General features: G+C 35.4%; 4 protein-coding genes and 1 long non-coding RNA gene across 6 annotated transcripts; 2 read left to right on the top strand and 3 right to left on the bottom strand.

Moving 5' to 3' along the window:
- Nucleotides 1–1,836: 1,836 nt before the first annotated feature.
- Nucleotides 1,837–4,121, top strand: LOC110371830 (uncharacterized). Its single transcript, XR_010276865.1, has 2 exons — nt 1,837–2,057; nt 2,509–4,121. It is a non-coding gene; the product is annotated as an uncharacterized LOC110371830 (long non-coding RNA).
- Nucleotides 3,363–10,455, bottom strand: LOC126054622 (mucin-2). The gene is made up of 2 exons (XM_049840875.2): nt 10,248–10,455; nt 3,363–10,168 (listed from the first exon to the last, which is right to left on the bottom strand). The coding sequence occupies exons 1-2, from the start codon at nt 10,311–10,313 to the stop codon at nt 3,491–3,493; spliced, it is 6,744 nt and encodes a 2,247-aa protein (XP_049696832.2). The 5' UTR covers nt 10,314–10,455; the 3' UTR covers nt 3,363–3,490.
- An 894-nt stretch (nt 10,456–11,349) lies between these two features.
- Nucleotides 11,350–15,605, bottom strand: LOC110371809 (uncharacterized). The gene is made up of 5 exons (XM_021328208.3): nt 15,297–15,605; nt 13,657–13,780; nt 13,384–13,536; nt 12,106–13,299; nt 11,350–11,840 (listed from the first exon to the last, which is right to left on the bottom strand). Exons 1-5 carry the CDS (start codon nt 15,366–15,368, stop codon nt 11,491–11,493), a joined length of 1,893 nt encoding a protein of 630 aa, XP_021183883.3. The 5' UTR covers nt 15,369–15,605; the 3' UTR covers nt 11,350–11,490.
- Nucleotides 15,606–16,674: 1,069 nt separating this feature from the next.
- On the top strand, nt 16,675–19,942 carry LOC110371820 (uncharacterized). The gene is made up of 5 exons (XM_021328219.3): nt 16,675–18,045; nt 18,121–18,269; nt 18,393–18,559; nt 18,644–18,903; nt 19,015–19,942. Exons 1-5 carry the CDS (start codon nt 17,451–17,453, stop codon nt 19,101–19,103), a joined length of 1,260 nt encoding a protein of 419 aa, XP_021183894.3. The 5' UTR covers nt 16,675–17,450; the 3' UTR covers nt 19,104–19,942.
- Nucleotides 18,989–21,142, bottom strand: LOC110371821 (transmembrane protein 41 homolog). 2 transcript variants are annotated; one of them, XM_064036670.1, is made up of 5 exons: nt 20,585–21,142; nt 20,286–20,418; nt 20,067–20,195; nt 19,605–19,942; nt 18,989–19,376 (listed from the first exon to the last, which is right to left on the bottom strand). In XM_064036670.1, exons 1-5 carry the CDS (start codon nt 20,751–20,753, stop codon nt 19,207–19,209), a joined length of 939 nt encoding a protein of 312 aa, XP_063892740.1. In that variant the 5' UTR covers nt 20,754–21,142; the 3' UTR covers nt 18,989–19,206. The 2 variants fall into 2 exon arrangements, with proteins under 2 accessions (XP_063892740.1, XP_021183896.3); XM_021328221.3 differs by having other exon boundaries at nt 20,702–21,135.
- Nucleotides 21,143–21,412: the final 270 nt, after the last annotated feature.

Raw genomic sequence — 21,412 nt, 5'->3', positions numbered from 1 at the left:
CAGCAAAGATACTTTTTTGTTGCGGTTAATGGCTATCAATCATCTCTCAGGGGAGTCACTTCCGGAGTTCCTCAGGGTTCGCATTTGGGTCCGGTTTTATTTAATTATTTTATTAATGACATTTCCAATTGTTTCCATCACTCTGAGATATTTATGTACGCTGATGACTTAAAAGCTGTTAAGATAATTACTGGTCCTGATGATGTTAAAGCACTTCAGAGTGATCTTGATAGGCTTGTTGAATGGTGTCATAAAAATTGTATGCACCTAAATGTTAAAAAGTGTCACCAAATGACATTTACAAGAAAAAATGCGAAAAATGTTGTTGCATCTGAATACTTAATTAACGGCATTGTTTTAAAAGAAGCTGATACCATGCGTGATCTCGGTGTAATATATGACAAAAAATTAACATTCGTACCACATGTCAACTCCATAACCAAAAAAGCTTCCAAAATGATGGGATTTGTCTTACGAACTTGCAGATCATTCAAAAACAATAGCACAAAAATATTACTGTACAATAGTTTAATCCGGAGTATTTTAGAGTACTGTAGTGTGATATGGCGACCTCACTATGCCGTGCATTCTTTGCGACTCGAGCGGGTTCAAAAACGTTTTCTTTGGCATTTAGCGTTTTCAAATGGCCTAGTCAAAAAAATACGTTCTTATGAGGAGAGATTGAAGTATTTCAGAATGAAATCTTTAGATACGCGTCGTAAACTCAATGATGCTATTTTTGCGTGCAAAATTTTTTCTCACAAAATTGAGTCATCTCAGCTGCTGGCTCTGTTTAGGCTTCGTGTGCCGTCGAGAATTCCACGCAGTCCTATCACACCCTTGTATGCACCCCAGCGAAAAACAGTTTTGGGCGCTAATTCTCCCTGCGCAAGGCTCTGTAAGGTCATCAATGGCTGTAGCGATAGACTCGACTTGCATTCACACAAAAGTAAAAAGTCTATTCTCTCGGGCCTGACTGAATTCTGACAGTTTTTAGTTTTTCTGTATTAGTTTTTCTGTTCGTACTTATTATTTTTTATTGATGATAATTTATTGTAATGTCAATTGATGTTGTTTTAAATTTGTTAACTTTTATCGCTTTCTTCCTTTTGTAATTATGTACATTATCACTTTTATATATACTGTTTGGCTTATTTAATTTCACTGTACTTGTAAATTAGTAATTACGTGCATGTCTATACTGAAATGTTGAGTTTACCTATAAGTAATTGTTGTACAACCGCTATTCTACTGTACTAGCTCGTAAGTTCTTGTTTCTTGTATAAACAATTGTTGGTGAACCAGATACATAAAATAAAAAAAAAAATAAATAAATTTACACTGTCACTGACAGTTATCATACTACAAATTACAATCGGTAGGTAAATACTTAGAACATAGTAGGTACTGTTTACACAGTAATGTTTCCAAGTATAGATCCCATTGCCGTTACACATGACGCATAGTGAAAAATGCAAGTGATATATTTGTTTGACTAAACCAGTAAGTAAGTACATGTTATTAATATATCACACCTGTTAAAGAGTACGGTCAGCTGATCTTAGCTTGAGGACGGAAAAAAGTAGTAAATAGTCATTGAAGCAACACCGACTATTTGGATGTGAAAATGCCCCTTTTTAAGGATGGAGCTTAAGAAAAGTAGTTTAAGACGCTGCTACCCAGGACTGCGAAAACTCTAAGATTCCAATAGTGTTGAAAACTTACTAAACGAATTCCCACACCCTAAAAACAGGTCATCCATATATACAAAAATGTCACAAAACAAAGATATCATTTATCACTGTCGCCTACTTCGAAGCCCCCATACAAACGAGTACCGTTAAAAACACTCGAATTTGTCAAGGTATCCGTGACAATGTGTCACCCATTTCTCCACATTACCCAGAGGTGTGAAATACGCTAATTGACTCTTCACGTAGCACAAAGAAAGTAGTTATTGCCCGTTAGTCGTGTTCCGAACTTCAGAAAAGCAACATAGGACACTGTGGTCAAAATTCAAAATGTTTAGTGCACAACTTATTAAAGCTTTGTTAGCGGTAAGTACTTTTCTTCATTATTTATTCAGCTAATACATTTAATGTCCACTAGGGTGAATAATTTTCGATAATAAAGATTCTAACGGCTATCCTTAAATGGTGAAACAAACATCCCAGTAACACGCTGTGTGTTCTTTATAGAAGAATTTGTCTTTTACTCGATCTTCACCTTCAATATAAAAATTATGACACGCAATAAAATATTACGAGCTATCTTATTTTTTTTTACACTGATAAAGTGATAGTCTAGTGTTGCTGAGGAATCCTGTTTTTCCATTCGAAATGTAAACTGGGATTATGTTATTTGAGTTTGAGATTACGACGATTTACCGAAAAAGTCATGCGAGATTGTTGTTTTCACGTGTGTAGGCACGAGGGAAAAGTAATATATATCCTTATAACTTAGCACGGAGTATAATTTGAACTATAGAATCATATTTTTATCTTTCAGATATCCCTCTTCTCCAGCTTAACAGAAGCGTATTATCTAAACCCGAACTATGAATGTGGTCAGTACGGGTTCACGTGCGAACGAAACAATAGGGTGAGAATATGTGAAGGAACTAAATTAGTTGGACCTGCGTTTGTCTGTCCACTCGGAACTTTCTGCAACGAAGAGTCCACTTCGGTTTGCGAAGATGCCATCAACTTCATTGACCCAGCGTTAACCAGAAGCCTCCGCTGCCATCGAAACGAAAGAATCGCTAATCCCAACGTCCCAGGATGTAAAGGATACATCCTCTGCGTCCCCAATGGAAGTCGTTTCCAAGGCATAAACTTCAAGTGTTCAGGAAATACAATTTTTAACGGATTTACCAGAACTTGCACATCACCACAAAAATACAAGTGTCCCGTAAGCAACTCTACGAAAACGAATCCCGAATTGTTTGGATCTGATAACCGAAAGGATCCCCTGTTTAGCGATGACAAACAAAGCTTGAGCAATCGATTCTCAGGACAGCGACCCATGCCTATCGAATGCAAGAATTATAAGTTTAGAGTGACACAAGAGGATACTCCCAATACTGTAACGTATTTCTGCCCTCCACGACCTGTGAGAGGTGAATCATCAATTCGATGCACAATATTTTCTAATAATTTCTGCGTCACCTTAGAAAGAGATGATGAGGACCAGTTCATCGTAGACAGCGGCGCACCATCCCGAAGACCACGAATGTAACTATACAATCAATACTTCATCACACGAAGACTGAATACACGCCTGCAGTATTTACTGTTTGGAGAAAATAAAAGATCTGCATTTATGTAAATATATAAGTTGTAAACAGGTACATTTATTTTATATAAAAAAAAAACTTAAGGTTAAATCAATTAAAGTAAATTTAAAAATACATTAGTTTATTTTACAATATCTACATAAGACGGACAAGCTTGAAATACTTCAAAAATAAAGTAATCCTGTATTTGAACAATTAACATTCCCCGCTATCAGATTCTACGCACTTTTTCTTCTTTTTATCGTACACTTCGTCAGTGGGACATTTCTTGATTTTCCATTGATAATCACTTTTAATTTTAGTACAAACGTAATATTTTTTGCAATCCTTATCGTATGGAAATTTACCTTCACTCTCACATTCAAAAGCTGTTTTGGTAATTTTATCAGTTTTAATTTTGACTGTAGTACTCTCTTCATTATTTGCTTCGCTAATAGAAGATGCTGATTGAGTTGATATCTCTTCGTCTTTTTCGCATTTAACTGTTTCCTTGTTTAAATGATAACCACTCTGGCATTTTAGTTTATACCGGATAAAACCATGGATATTATTTTTAACACAAATGTAATAAATATTATCTTTGAAGAAGTCACTAAACCTTCCCTCTAATAAACATCGGAACTGATTGTTTCGCACGCAATGCGATAAATTTCTCGTACACTGTTTATTAATTTCGCTAAACACGGTGTTGTTTGGACAAGTTCCTATCATAGGCTGGAGATTGCCTATACAAGTATAGAATTTTCTACAATCTCTTTTATCAGAGTATTTACCGCGAGTACGATTTAAACAACTAAAAACTTGTGGAGTAGATACGGAAATAGAACTATTGCCTTTATCTCCTGAATTTATTTTTAAAGCAGTAATGTTTTGATAGAGCGTACTCGTTATATTTGACGTTACTGAATAATTAGTTTTATTACTTTGTTTATCACTTTCATTCAAATGATTTTGTACTTCTGTCGTAATAGTGTGATTCGTTGATATTAAATGTTCTGCTAAATCGTCATTGAACGTATTGTTTTGAAGTGATAACTTATGATATGATGTAGTAACGTTTGCTTTTGCATTATTCATGTGATAACTATCAGTCGTATTTCTTAAAGGTTCTTGGAATTGTAATTCCCCATCTGAAGTGTTATTATTTGCTGTTATGAAAGCATTTGTCACTGTTTTTTGATTTTCTTTAGTGATAGGTTTCGGTTCTGTTTTGGGAATGGTTGACTCGATTTGAGTCGCAATTGTAGGATGAATTGCTACCGATGAGAGCTGAATGGAATTGGCTGTTTGATTTACCTTAGGCCTAACCAGTACGGTTGCGGTAGGTATCGGTAATAACGTCTTAATTGCAGGACCTGATTTGGATGCGAAGCCTGATGACTTAGTGGTGTCTTCAATAGATGTTTCTTTTATTTTGGCGATATCCACGTCGATATCTGATTTTATCCAATCACTTTTTGGATTTAGAGCTTCTACTTTAGAATTGTCCTCTAGTAACTTAAAATCAGTGGTTTTAGATGCTCCATTATTTTTGTAAACATTTCCAATTACTATGCTTTCATGATCAATTTTGCTTTTCCCTGTTTTAATTCCATCAGTCGACTTATTGTCTGTAAGAGTGTAAGAAATAACTGGGTTCGGAATTGCTTCCACCTTGATAGTTTCTACCATTGAATCTGGTTCCGTTACTAAATTGACCGTTTCAGTTGTTTTGCCTGTTATCGACCGGGTAGACTTGTTATTTTCTATCTGAATCGTTAATTTTGGAAAATCTGTAGTTTTGAGTATATCACTGTTGGTTTCACCAACTAATTTAGGTATAGTTTGGGTTGCAATTTTGCGTGGTTGACTGGCAACAGTAGTGGTTTTAACAAATGGAACTTCTGTTATTGGTAGCACTGGCTTTACACTATAATATTCTGTTGTTCTTGTCTCCGTTGGTTTTGGACTTGAAATTGGCAATTCTTTATTTATTTTTAAGTTATTTTCTGCTGGTACCGGTGATGTTGAACTCATTGTAAATATACTAGCGTCAGTTATTATCATATCGTTGTTTCCTATCACATTTGTCTTAAATGTTTTAGGCAAAATAGTTTTGCTAGCCATACCTTTATTTATTGAAGATTGAGGATCCACTTTAGGTATTTTGTTTAATTTACTTAATATTGGGTCCTGCGAGGGAACGTAAATGATATTTTTTTCAGTCACGTAATTAAAATCTTGATTTGTTGGATTTATCCCTTTGAAGACTGTGTCTCTGGGCAGTGTTGCCTCAGTCACTGACACGCGGTTAATATTAGCAGTTTTTTCTTTTACCGTTGGTAATGTATACGTATTAGTTACAGACTTTAATAAATCCACAATCGTTGTCGGTTTCTGTTGTAAAACTTCAAACTTCTTCGATATCGGCTGCTCAACTTGAGTGAAATCCGCAGGATTATAATCAGAGGTTGTGATGTAAATGCTTGAGTCTTGTGGCCTTGTTGTTTTTATATAATCAGGCGATAATAATGGATTTAAATTCGATGGTTCCAACTTCCTACTTGGTATTGCATATGAGGAATTCACTAAATCGGATTCTGACACTATCTTGATACTTTTATCTGTATTGTTTATTACTGTTGATGATGCAATTTTATCGGTTGTATACCTTGTCGGTTCAGTATCAGTTTTGGTAGAAATTTCAGAAAGTACTGTTTCCGTATTGACTCTGTCCGTCTTATCTGACACACTCCAATCAACAGATGTTCCAAGGGATGCAAACGCTGTTTCAGTAGTCACGCTGATAATAGATTGTGTATTCACCCCAAAACTCGATATTTTTTTAATGTTAGTATAATCGATACCATCTATGGCATGTGTAGTACTAGTTTCGGGTACGTACTCCGTCGTAGCGTGTCCATTAATATCAGCATTTTGTGGGCCATCCATTAATAGTTTTTCATACACCTTTGTGGAATCTTTTCTAGAAACTGTATCGACGATTTCTGGCAAGCTACTGGTAGGTGCACCCACAAACTTATTTGAAGAAGGCATTTCGTGTAGATTTATTATTGGTAATGCGTCAGGATTCATGGCCGTATTAGAAGCGGTGCCAATATCCTTATTTACAAATGCAATATTATTAGGTTTATTGATGTCGGCAACTTTGAGTCGAAATAGTTTAGACACACTATTTTTTAAATTATTTTCATTGGCAGTGGTTGCAACTGCATCTTGGAATGTGGCGACCCTTTCATTAGTAGTAGAAACCTGCCCTAACGTAGTCGTCTCTAAATTCTTCGGAGGATTCGTGAAATCCGTAGTTATATTTTCTTGGTTAGTTTTTCCTATTTTAGCTGTTACATGGTCGATACGTGTATTCTTTTCAGTTATCAGTCCTGCTGGTTCATTTGTAACCAGATCTGATACTGTTGTTGAGTCCTTGACATTGGGTTCTGTACCGTAATTGTTAGCCGATGTTGTATATATTGGTGAAATTGCACTTGTATTAACACTCTCTTTCTTGGGTTCATTAACATTTGAATGTGCAAAATCTGCAGAATTATCTATGGCCCCTGTATCCGATTTCTTCATCACGATATCAGGAGCTGTAGTTGTATGAATCATCAAAATTTTACTATTATCAACAATTGTTTGCTTGCGTACAGCGATATTACTAGGATAGATCGACTCAGTTGTCACTAAAGAAAATTCAGAATTATCTTTGGCTTCTTTGACTGATTCTATCCTCACGCTTTCAGGAGCCGTTGCGTAACTTGTCAAAAGTCTATCACTTACAACAATATTTTGCTTGATAGTATGAGGATTTGATCCTATGTCATTAGGAGCCGTTGTTGTAGAGGCCGATAAAACTGTACTGCTTTCAATAATTACTTGCTGAAGTCCATCAACAATATTAGGATAGGCTGTTACTGGTGACTCAGTTGTAGTAAAATGATTAGAAAATGCGGAACTATCCGTGGCATTTTTTACTGATTCTTTCTTAAGGATACCAGAAACTGTTGTTGTGTGAATTATTATAAGTTGATTGTTTTCAGCACCATCTTGATTAGACCCATTCCTAATATCTATGTAATCTGCTACCGGTGACTCATTGGTTGCTTCATTTAAATGTACAGAAAATGTGGAGTTAATTTTGGCTTCTGTGTCTGAATATTTCTTCATAACATAAGTGTCATGCTTGGGTTCATTAACAATATTAGGGGACTCTGTATCTGTCGAAATATTTATGAGTTCTGTGACTGAAGTTAGCTTTGTGTCATAAGAAGCCGTTGTTTTTAAAACTGAATTGTTCTCAACAGTTGTCCGCTTGGATTCATTAACAGTGTTAGGTTTGTCGGTTACTGGGGACTTATTAGTGACTTGGATAAATTGTGTTGATAACGTAGAATAATCTACTGCTCCTGAGGCTGAATTCGTCCTCTCATTATTTGAGACATCTGACGGATTCATTGTGACATCTGTTTTGTTTTCAATAATGTCTTTCTTGGGTTCATTTACTATAGGAGGTTTGCCTGTTACTGGTGACTTATTAGGGACATCGGTAAATTGTATTGAAAACATAGAGTTAACCATTGCTTCTGTGGCTGAATTTGACGTCACATCATTTGCTGCCTCTGTAGTACTTATTGTGACAACTGTATCGTTTTCAACAGTCTCTGGCTTGGGTTCATTCACAAGAGTAGGCTTTACTGTTACTTGGAACGTTTTTGTTGCTTCAGTAAGCTGCGTTGAAAGCATAGAGGAATCTACTGCTTCTGTGGCTGTATTAATCATCACATCATTAGCGATCTCTATTTTATCCATTGTAATATCTATGTTATTTTGAATAGTTTTTTTCGTAGGTTTATTTGATACTTCTGTGAACTGTTTTGAAAATACAAAGTTATCTCTTGCTTCTGTGGCTGAATTTGACCTCATATCATTTGCGGTCTCTGTTGTTTTACTTAGAACAGGTGAAGTGTTCTTAACAGTTTCTTGCTTGGGCATATTCACAAGAGTATGGGGCATGTCTGTTACTGGTGACTTTCTTATTAGTTCAGTGAACTGTGTTGAAAACATAGGGTTATCTTCTGTGACTAATGCGGCTTCTGGAACCGTATTTGGGAATGTAGTTGTAGAAATTAATAAAATTGTATTGTTCTGAACAATGTCTGTTTTAGGCTCATTAATAGTAATGTACGGGCCCTCAGTAACTGATGACTCATTTGTTACTTTTATAACATGCGGTGAGACTTCATTACGTGATACTTGTAGAGGCTTTTCTGCAGTGGGCGTCTCAATTGCAGGATATTTAGCACTAGTTGACAGAAACAAAGTTGGCTCTGTACTTGAAACACCGAATTGGGTCTTTATCATTTCAGTAGTATTTATAACATCGCTCTTATTGTTTTCTGATAGTAATGATTGGTTTTTATCAGTATTTATCTGATACGAATTATTATTAAAGACTATTGGTAAATCTTCAGTTGAAATTATTTCCTTAGTTTGGTCAATGGTGGTGGGAACTTCAACAAAAGTTGGAGTCGTAGATATTTGCGTTCTTGAAACTGTCTCCTGTTGTAAATCGAAGAATTGTGTAGCAGTTGTAGAAATTTCTGGAACGTTTTCAGTTGTTGTAATCTGATCACTAAAATTAAATTCCGTAGAAGAATTGTAATTTATGTCAGTATTATTTAAAGCTTCTAAATTCGTATTTATTGAAGGAGTCGTGCTTATTTGCTCATTAGAAATAAGCATGTCCGTTAATATTGTTTCTGTAGGCATAGCGGCTTTTGAAAATAATGTACTACCACTATCATTGGTGTCTTGCTTAGTGTATGGGTCCACTGTTGTTACATCGTTATCAAAATTACTTGTACTATTGTTCGCAGTATCCATGATAGCATTTGTGGTCTGGGTGCCTAAAATTAAATCCACCAATCCTAGTGAAGACATATCAGTCGTAGTTTGGACGATTCCACCTTCCGTAACTGATTCCGAAATATTCACACTCTCAGTGGATACTATATAAATGGAACTTTTTGTTAAACTTTCAGTAGTAGAATTTGATTTTGTAAGGTTTTGAACAGATTTATTGCTGTTTGCTTCGGGGACAATATTAATTGTATTTGTCAAATTTTTAGCATTGACATCTTGTTTTATTTCTTGAGTTTCATTTTGGTAATTTGTAGGAGATATGTTAGCATTTAAATAATTTAAAGTAGAAACATCGGGTACTGATGTAGTAATAGTTACATTTTCTGGTAAAACAGAAATTAAATCAGTAGCTCCTGTGACCGCATCGGTTAAATTATCAGGCAAAGTTTCTGTTACACTGTCAAAGCTAGAATAAGCTGATGTTGAAGTAATTATTGTATTAATATTTGTTTGGTTATTACTTGTAGTGACATTAGTTCTATTAACAAAAGTAGAAGTCGCTTGCAAACTAGTGTCTGTGGTATTACCATTATCAACTTGCGTGGGTTGTTGAATATGCTCTTCCAATATCAATTCAGGCTTTACTTCTTCAGGTGTCGGCAAAGTTGTTGCAGTAATATTTTCTATGAACTCACTTATTATATCACTTGTTGTCGTTGGTATTGTTACACTATCGGTCACTGAATTAGTTCCACTATTTTCACTTTGTTCATAAACACCAAGAACTTGAAGTGGAGGTACCACTTCTATTTTAGGAAAATCACACTCAAAAGTATTTTCTTCATGGCACACTGTTGTGGCTGGGCATGGTATGACGAAATCATCTATGGTTGTAGACACGCCCCCTCCCAAATCCACGCATATCATGAAATGTGTGGAGTTGACGCAGTGGAAGGCTTTGCCGTGGCAGTTTATGTTTAGGGGCGCTACCATTGGCATAGCGAACAGTACCTAAAAGAAAAGCACTTTGTTTAAGGTGAACATTCTTTTCATGACTGCTCTATAGATATAACAAAACTTTTACACTCACCAGAAATAAAATTCCTTTAAGGTCGTTCATTTCGTAAGCCATCTTCGATAATTTAATTCGAAACATGGCAAAGTCTAGTCGTTTTAATTTCGTTTACGCTTGTCGTTTATCTCATGAGGTTTTCTCGCGAATGTCGGTCTTGTGTTTCTCCCAACAAATATGAATGACGGCATAAAACGAGCTTTGTTAACATAAGAACGATTCGTTTACTTACATCACGAAGTAGATTAGGCCGACAGAAGACAAATAATGTTGACACCTTATTTCCTGCGGGTTTTCAGTACGTATTGTTATTAAGATAAAGTATTCTTCGAGAAATATGTTTATTTGTGCTCTCGAAATTGCATTTATGAGACCCAGAAATGGAACGAGATTCATCTCGATTGATTGGTATAAATTGAACTGTGTGCAAAATTTTATCATGTTTACATGTTTATTATTGAAAAATGAGGTGATGAAAAGTAATGTGTTCATTTAAAAGATCATTCTCATCATCTATTATAATAAATTAGGTAAAGTTGGACTTATGGCTTCTTGTTGGGAAAGCGTTTTCTGGGCGAAAATAAGTCCACAAAAACACACCTTGTTGACACGTTCCTCTTTTCAAACGTCAGCATTATAAAATATTTGAGTCACATGTAGTCATAACTCATACATAATATTATAACAACATTGTAGATAATATACGGAAATATTCTGAATTCTTCTGAAAGGTGATTCATTAAAAAAATGCGGACTGCGTACTTGCACCACATTTGACGACACTTTTTGATATCTGTCTAAATAAAGCCTAATTGTATTGTTTCTCTCAAATACCTGTATTTATATACCACATAGAGGTATGTATCTATATCCGCACATGGAATTGTTTATAACTCGATTTTATAATCCCTTAAATTACAATGTAAAATTTATAATCACGTATTCAACTTGACCTTAAGATTATCTCTTGACCAGGTATGGAAAACATATGACAGTATAGTCCCTAAATACTAAGCACACAAAGGTACAGTACTTTTTAAGTATTGTATCGCCCTTTCTCGTCCCAAGATGCAATTACTGCAAATACATATTGGGTTACTTAAGGACAAAGAAAAGCAGACTTATTTATAAAATATAATTTAAGATTTATTTTGCATTACAATAACTTATTCGCCTAATGTTATATATCACAACTGCATCTCACGAGCTTAATGATTTAAGAACTTGTTCCACAATACCAAAGAGTCGAAACTCAAACATTTTAAAACATCCACCGTTTTCCTATCCTTACGGATTTCAATTTCGTTCTGTAGATATACGTCACCGCTATTATTAACCATAGAAAACTTATAATAGATAATATTATGGCTAAAATAAACATAGCGAACTGTAATCCTCTTTCATGATCCACAATGAAAGATATTCCAAATACAAATACAGCTAGTAGAGTACCCGAGATCGTTTCTAGAGGGCTGTGAAGTTTCGGCCACTTTCTGGCACCAACAAAGTCTTGGACAGCTGTCTCCCAGCAACAAGATATTGCTCCGTATCCAAAACCAGCTATCACGCAGCCAATAGAGAAAGAGTCATGGTTGTCTGCGTCCGCTAAGACTGTAACAAATAAAGAAGTCTGATAACTAAGAGTAAAGAAAATAGAAAAGTAGTGCAAATACATAAGGGATTTAGGTACAATTTATTTAACAACTAACCAGTCTTTGATTAACCATTAACCTGCCTTAAAATATTTGGAACAGCCAAACCTATAGGAAAGGCAACCGGGTAGTAAGGTTGATTAAATGATAACAAGATAGTATTAGTTTAATTTAGCATGCTTCCAAACTATATAAATTGTATAAATAAATAAAATGGAACGTACCAAAGCATCCTAATGATGAAATGATTAAGCCAATGAGTGCGACGTACTTAAAATTCCTTTTGGGCGTTTGAGCCAGCCACGGTGTACTCAACAAGAAACATATCCAAGTAAATCCGTATAATGTCATTAAGAAGTTCGCATCGGAAATTGATATCTTTGGGTGCATTTCAGAAGCAATCATTGATAACGATACCATTGTCACAGACGTTAAGCTTAGGCGAGAGAAATACAACAGTAATGACGGATAAAACTTCCAACATGTCAAGGATCTCGTCAAAGGCTTGATAAACGTATCATTTATGTTGTACATGAAAAATGTCAGTCTTCTTCGTAACGTATAAACTCTATACGAAGGCATCCATATTCTTCTTCTCATACTGGCATAGGCAGACTGACAACGAAAACTAAATGAATTAAATATTTTTTCTCTTTGGATATCTGTTACTGGCGATACGGTCTCATAAGTTACTTCGACCTCAGAATACTCCTTGTGTTCAATACTGTCACCATCAGTTTGCGAATCTCGTCTTATTTGTTTGGATATACAATCATCAAAACTATCGCCTAATGTACTCAGTCTCTTGATAGCAACACTTAGTCGCTTTTTATTCATAGTAGAATTCTTATCTTTTTCTGACGGCTCCTCATTTTCACTTTCTTCACTCTCTTCCGGAATTTCTGGAAGTATTTCTACGCCAAATATATTTCTTCTCTTTTCTTCTGGACTAGGTGGTGGCGTAATTGTAGCGACTATATCGCCCTCGTCATCAAAATCACTAGTAAAATCTGGTTCCCTGTGCAGGTTATCATCTGAAGGACTTTTCCAACATTTTTGGCTCATGTCATGTAGTTGCAACTCAGTCGTGTAAAAGTTCTTGTCCATGCCTTCATTACTAAATACCGCGTATGTTTTGGCAACATCGCTGTATCTCGAGAAAGAAATTGGTCTGCTTACAGTTTCGTCGACTCTCAGTAACATAATAGCTGGTAACGTCTGAAGGATTATGCCTGCGAGCACTATGTATGAGAAAGAATATCCATATGCGTCTATCAGTGCTGCTATGATATGCGGGAAAAGAGACTGTCCGACTGCTTGGCCGGCGTAACATACGCCTCGGATGATTCCCAGTCGCGAGTCGTAGGTGTCAAATACTACTGCATCCACTTGAGCTGATATCAGTGATGACCCAAATCCTGTAGAGAACAAAGGAAATATTTGTTAGAAATCTCTCCATTCAGTGTTTAAAAAATAGCAGTTTATTGATAGGTAGTTGTTACCTCCGAGGATTCCGTACACCAACGGCTGCGCCCGAAATGGAATGAATGCGCAGACGATTAGGCTTACCACGACCATGACTAGGCCCAGAGCCGCCATGACGCGGTAGCCTACAGGCCCTCCCCAAGAGTCTGCTGCTTCCCTGCACCAACATTCTGGAACCATATTTTATTATTCGTTAGTCGACAATATACATTTTAACATTAGAACATTCAAAGCACACATCCCAATTTTAGACGAGGATGGTGATTTTAAAGAAATTACAAAAATCTCACGTGTAAGATTGTAGGTGAGTATATAAATTGCTGGAGTGGAGAGCCCAAGCCAGATTGGCACTTGTAGTTCATTCAAATATACTAATATCACTCCATAAGCGTACACGAGACTCGGCAGGCAGATCTGAAAAGATAATAAACTTTATAGAGGCGATAGATAACCCGTGGTTAGGGGTATCGTTCGGGAGGTCTATCTCAATGTCGTGGTTCCAAGTCGTTACTGCAACTATACTATCGGTGTCTTAATTCTTGAATTGCGACCAATATTGTCCACGGCAAATACTTATCGAATCCTTGATAGCTTTATGACCATTTATAGCGCAGAGTAGGTGACCACGCCAATTGCATTATTTTATCAGTAACCTGGTTGATAATCCTTTGTAATAATCTAGTTCTTATTTTCAGAGTGCTTACCTAAGGTGTGTTCAATAATTATGAGCACCTTTTGCAGATTTTATTGTTTATTTATTTAACTTTATGCAATCTTACAATTACAAAGGCGGACTTAATGCCATGGGCATTCTCTCCAGTCAACCTTAAGGTGATGCAGAGATAACATTGTTCAACGTAATTTCGCGATTGACATGTGCATACTTTAATCACTTCAAGGCTAAATCAACGAACTAAGTGCCCATGTACTGGATCAAGCTATTTTTCGGACTGATTAAAATCTATCGTGATTACTTACTGTATTTCTGCTTATCTTTCTCTGGCTATTTCTGCATCATGCATCGGCACAATCACATCAAAACCAGGTTGTTATCACTTTAAACGTGTTTTGCAGAGATCTCTATCAAAAAGTTGTGAAATACCTACCTCCAAAATGGGCACCTAATCAATGAATGAAACATACAACTCTCCCCATTCACGAGACTTTTATACTCATGCTCATTTAATTTTATATTTACTATCAACTGAGTGCGTCCATGATACCTTTACATACATAAGTAACTATGTCACTACCATTAATAAATTGAAATAAGTACCTATGTATCTACACTACCTACATACCGACCTAACTGTACGTACGACTAATTGGGAAACCACATCAGCTGTTTGACAATTATTCTTAATTAGTTATTTAAATAATGATTCAATATTAACAAGCACTTTAGTTTTGATAATTAGGAAAAAAACAAGGAAAACTAGAAAGAATTTGCTGCAGAATTTGCAAAGATTTTAAAAAATTTAAAAGCCTTTGTTAGACAATGCTTATGTACTTTCAAGGCTACCTCTATGCAACAAATAAAGCACTAAATACCAAGCGCCTGCATTATTAATAAAACACCTTTTTAATAACACGTCTAAGATACTTCTTAAATCGCGTGACGTTCGAACAAATCACGCAGTTCCTTATCACACACCTGTGCATCTAGTAACCTAAGTGTTTTCTCAGTCGCGATAGCGAGTGACGTCACAATAGCATTGATATCAATTCATGGACACTTGAAATCAATGATCTCTAAGGGTAACTTATGACATGGTAAACTTCCATAGGCTGAGTAACCATTTAAAAGGATTACATCTTCTTAGTGAATAGTTACATAACCGATAATGGCAATATTATGTCAAATAAAATGTTTTCAGCAAATATTATTCAAGAAATCAAAAGTAATATTTGCTAAGGTTCACAAACTCACGTTCAATAACACGACCGATAGCAGTAGAGGCCAGCGCCACGTCGCGCCATGCGCTCTTGCACCAAATTCCATCTATTCTCCTTTTTCCTGCATTTTCCGAATTTTATTGACATTATCCATGTAAAATTGCACTTAACTTTGCAGTCATTACATCACATGATTCAGCAATACTGAGTCACGAACACCACTAAACTTTAACCGCACTAACAATGTTTTGGAGTGAAAAAAATATGTTGTTTATTTTAAAACTTGTAGTCGTAAGAGAGCATATCGTCGTATTGACAGCATTCTATACATCAGCCGTGTTATCAGAAGGCCTCAACACGTAGTTACTTTGTCTTATCTTATCGACTCAGTGAAAGAAACCAATATTAGCTTCTAATTGTTTTTGTCTAACGGAATATAGTTTACTTTTTCGGATGCAATCAAAACTGCATTAGATAAGTGCCTGTGTTGCGAACCCTACCGTAGGTCAAGGCGTGGGTTTCAGATTAGGACCAAGTATTGAAATAACCGTCATATCCACAGCATACCTATATTCTCTATCTAAAGTTGATATGTCCGTCCTATCATCAAATGGGTACAGTCAACGGAAGACGAGCCGACCGAACTGTCCACACAAAAAAGTCGAGCAAGAAATATATACCATGTGCGAATTTAATAATTTTCTTACATAGAAGGCTTTATCAACTTGCCACTTGATTGCGGTGCGTGATAATGTACGATACAAGACCGTTTGCTTCAAGATATTGAATTGCGTAGATAGGTACGATGTACAGATTCAAGATCATTTACGTTGATATATGTACATACCTTCTATCTATGTTATCTTAGTTATTTTCTGTCACAACTACGGATAGAAATTACCTGGACACCGGAGAGTTATGAACACAAGTTCTGCAAGTTGAGCCTTTGTTGAAAGTGTTTTTTAAAATGGATTTTTGTTGCTGACCGTACCTTGAAGTGTCAGAAAAGAAAAAAAAAGATTTGTAAAACTTCGATAGGTAATAGGTTTCTCCTAGATAAATGAGGCAAGTACCTAAAATGCATAAAAGAACTATTAAAAAGTTCTCGCCAAACGTTTTGTCGTCACGGAACACATTGAGTTGCTGCACAGAAACCGAGTATATGAGATGCATGCCCCTACTTATGGTCGGAATGTAAATGCGGACTAGTGATATGGCATTAAGATGAGTTTTGCGAGACCTGTACTACATCATTTAGAGAGGTAAGCTGAAATCCTGAATCAATCGGCCCTTGCACATCCCTTGCATCCAACGATGAGGACAGAGACTGGCAACTTTTATTACAAGTGTCAGCATCTGTCAAAAAGACATTGATGACAGCCGCAATGACAGCAAAAGCCATAAAAGCAAACAAATCAGCTGTTGTGTTGTTGTCGTGGATCTATTGAATCTTATAAAGTTTCAGCTTTTTGCGACTGAAATTATACTTAGGGACACGGTATCGAAGCAAAAGTATCGATACCGTACTCATGAGTAGAATCGATAACAAAGTATCGTACTCATTAAAGTATCGAAACAAAAGTATCGATACTTCAAGGTATCGAGTACTTTTTAGATCAAAATTTGCTAGGTCAATGTCAGTCAGTAAATAATGTCCGTTTTACTTCAGTTCAGCAGGACATAAAAAACAAATGGTATTGGTACACAAATTTAATAGAATAATAGAAAATGGAATGAATGAAACAAATCGAAAATGTAGCAAAAGGAAACAATATTAAGTTATTTGAGGTATGCTAAATACTAGCAGTGTCCCACAGTTTCACCCGCGTAGTAGATTAAAGATCCCATTCCTCCTCCATAGTCGCTTAAAAATAGAAGTTTGTTGAGCCTTTTGGTTTCGAATTTTTGTGATGGTACTTCGTGCTTCAGAAAATAATCGTTCTGAAGGTACTGACGTCGCAGGGATTGATATATATATTCATTCTCGTGCCAATTTATATAATTTTGGGAATACTACTTTCATATCTTCCCATTGTTTTAAGGGATCTACTGAAAGTGGCGAAACCTGTGCCGATAAGTAGTAGCTTAATTCATCCTTAAATTTCAGGCTGTGATGAAGATGAAGAACTTGCTTTATTATTTTGTTTTTTAGTGTGTGCCAACTTCTTATGGTGGCTCCAGAAATCAAATGTCGTTTCTTTTTTTAAGACATTCGTCTTTATTATTTTCAACGAGTGAGCTAGAACGCGCAGTTAAATTAAATTCTTCATTCGATACGATACCTGGGAAAAAGTACTTATTGAGTAAAAGTATCGAATGCAAAGTATCGAGTACAAAAGTATCGGTATCGAACTGGAATGTACTCGATACCACAAAGCATCGATACTTTTTTCGTGTCCCTAATTATACTTCATGTAGCATTAATGAGTACCTTACAGTCATGTCGAACCAAGAAATCATACAAGAATATTCAAACTCCATAAAAAATCTCAAGAAACAGTGTACTGACGCCGGGATGACCGAAGAGGAATTTAAAAGAATGTATTTTAAGTCTCTTAAATCACTAGAAAATACTGGAAGCCCAGAGACTAACACTCCACGACGACCTGCAACCAAATTTAGAATTATATTAGTAGTAATAATTATAGGAGTGTGTGTAGTATACAATTACAAATCTATTTACAGCAGTATTGTTTGTAACTTACAAGAGTATATTTATCCTGGTTTGAAGCTACTAAGAAAATTATCGATACCATTTATATCATTATTCCCCTCCCTAACTGGTAAATATTCTAATATGAATTTGAAGAAAAAGCTAGTGACATTTGGACGGCTTCCTAACTTGAGTTTCTTTTCAGATTATTATCATGAAACATGCTTGATCCAAAATCCTTACTTCTCCGTAGTGGACATGGACTGCTGGCCTTGTAGCACAGTCAGTAATGTCAGGGAGGTTAATGATCCAAATCCTGTCAGTCAGCAACAAACCGCACCATTTATTTATGAGGTCAGAGGTCACATCATACAATGGACACAATATTTGCCCTTGAATGCTAACATTCTGAATTTAAAATATTTTTTTTTTTACTTCACTGTATTGCATAACCAATTGACCGGTTTTTTCTTTCAGACTGAACAGCCAGTAATTAATATGGATGCTCTAAAAACAATGTACCTTAGGAATCAAGACACATTTGACAAAGAATCTCCAAAGATTTTAACTAATCATAAATATTATATTAGCCCCCATGACTTGTTTATTGACAAACCATTGAGAGACAAGAGTTTTTACATCTGGTAAGTTATAAAATAATTAGAACTGTGAATAAAAAAAATTCACACTGCCTGCCAAAACAAATTTTCTTTCTTATATTATTTCAGGAAATTCAATAACATGAATGTAGCCAAGATATTACGACAAATTGTTCCTAGACCAAAAGTAGTGCCCAAGTTTGGGCAAAGCACTGAAAGGTTTATAATCATTGACACAAGCCAGAATACATTTAGTATACCTGACACAGAATGCAGTTTCTCATTTCTGTTAGCCCTAAGTGGTTCTAGAGAAATACATTTAGTACCAGCTGAAGAATGTAAACACCAGTGCAAATCATTGAAAGTTGACCTGAAAGAATCTTACTTGCGTAAGTTAAACTCTTTTATAGCATAAAGTTATAACAAGATTAGGCATGGTAATAGAATTAATTCTAGACTGAGAAAAAGACCTAATAAAAATGTTTGTAACTTTATTTCAGTTTGGTACAATTGGTGGTACTGGAGACCTACAGTCCAGCACTCTATGGGAAACAACACTTTCATTGCACATGTTGGGTCATACTGCTGACAATGGCTTCACAATACAAATAAAACACAAGAATGGAATGTACAAAACACCAATTCATTCATTAAATAAATAAATAAAATTAACTAAAAATCAACTAATGCATTCATTCAAACTTTTCTTTCAACTTTTCTTTGAGGAATACTGGTACTAATGAGACAAGTGCGAATACACTGAGGACTGTGACTGAAGTCCATGACCAGGCATCACTTGTGGAAGTCAATGTGTGCAGAGTTTGTCCAGCCTGGATAGCCACAAAAGATGGTGGTGCTACACCTGGAAGGAAAAAAATTTGAATTGAAAAACATTTTTTTTACATACTGTAATGTGTGTGTACCCATTTGTGTATCACATAGATCTTTATCTCAAGTTTATTTATTTTCTTTATGGCTTTTACATAGACGAGGTTAATCAACATAAACAGAACTAGATCTGTTATCTCTAGCCGTAAACTTCATAACAACTCACTATTTGAGTATGTCAAGTAGATAATTATCAACTCACCAATGAATGTTCCTAAAGCAAATGGTACTAATGGCACTCCAATTACAGGTGCTGACATATTAATAAACCAGTTTGGTAAAAAAGGTGTCACTCTCATAAAAATTATATAGTTGAGCAAATTATTTCTGTGCTTTGTGACTGCCTTAGACCACTGTGCAGCCCTCTCCGGGAAAAACTTCTTCACTAGTTTCTTTCCAAGCAGGTTTGACAGGAAGAAACATAAACTTGCACCAATGGCTGAACAGCAGCAAACTAAAAGTAATGCTAAATAAAATGGGAACAAGAACCCTGAAAGAATACTTAGAAAAATAGATCCAGGTATTGCAAATGTTTGCAAACTGAAAAAAAGAGTTAAGGAAATCCAGATGTATTTATGTATAACTTTTTGTAAAATTCAGATGATGCCTGAAAGAATCAGAAACCTGCCTGATGAAGAAATAGCAGAAAATGTGTAAAGGATACAAAATGTAAACTAGGAAGACTCCAAATAAAACTTCATAAAAATATTTTTCCTTATATCGGTCTAGCACTAAACCTAAGTGTTTAGCATCTTCAAGGTCCCATGGTAAGTGCAAATGTTGCTTCTCATGCCTGCAACAAAAAATAGCATAAAATCGACACAGCATTCAGCTGCCACTTACAAAACTATAGTCTTAGATTAAAATATTAATTGTTACTCACTCTTCTAGATCTGGGAATTGTCTGTATAACAGCCCCAAAGCTAGCAGTGACGATACAAATATTATGGCAACTATAACTAAAGCTTTAGATGTCGACAAATCTTCAGCAGTAGATGTCACATTAGCTGTGGAACCTGGAATATTTTCAAATGTTTTGTACTTTTATGTGGTTGAGGTTATAAAATTGAAAAAACTACACACTTAATGGTAATAGGAAAGGAATAGGAACTTCATAAATAAGACATCTAACTACGCATTACAACAGCTTATAAACAACAAAGGAACATGAGGGATAGGTACTTGATAGAGGATGAAACAATCCAATACAATCGGGTCTTATATTTCTTATTCTTGGTTTAGTGATGGTGTGGTGAGGGATATGGACCGTGGAGGAAATATAGGGGTCTTGAATATCACCTTGAATGTTTCGCACACGAGAATTTCGTCTTCTTGAATTAGTTGCGCTCATATTTATTGCTTAAATAAAATCGAATTATTATATTCACAACAGATTATGAGAATCCGTAGATCCTACCTCCACTAAATATCCTATTTGTTTAATATAATATCACACAGTTAACAAAAAAAAACTTAAATGTTAATCTAAAATTTTACGAATTCACCCCGTGACAAGAAGATTCGGAATTCGAAACAGTCTCATTAAAATTGATGGATCGGCAGATTGGAAATTTATTAGTTTGAGTAAGGTTTTAGTAAATCCTTTATTTCTTTCTACTTAAGGGTTTTAGACAGAGTAGCAGATAAAAATAATGCTAATCTATGCATAATTTTTGGTTTTGGAATTGGAACAAAGCTTGACTAGTGACTATGATTAATGACAGTTGACACATTGACGTTGCTGAAGGAGGCTGAAGGTTACGTTATGTTTTACGCAGATATTTCCAATGTAATACTTAGTTATATGTTTTTAATGAATTTAAAAGCTAAGAAAGCTATGTCAACCTGAGTAGAAAACATTTTGTTTATAAAAATAAAACATAACAATCATACTTTTAACTGTGAACGAAGCCATGATTTGATTTTTATAATTTAACCAGGTTCCAGGAAGCTAAATACCTATATCAAAATAAAATCTATGATCCATTAATTTCATGATAAATATTACAA

This window comes from Helicoverpa armigera, chromosome 10 (genome assembly GCF_030705265.1).
Source record: "Helicoverpa armigera isolate CAAS_96S chromosome 10, ASM3070526v1, whole genome shotgun sequence".
NCBI lineage: Eukaryota > Metazoa > Arthropoda > Insecta > Lepidoptera > Noctuidae > Helicoverpa > Helicoverpa armigera.
The sequence above is the reverse complement of the archived record's forward strand: the minus strand, read 5'-3'. Positions and strand labels throughout refer to the sequence as shown.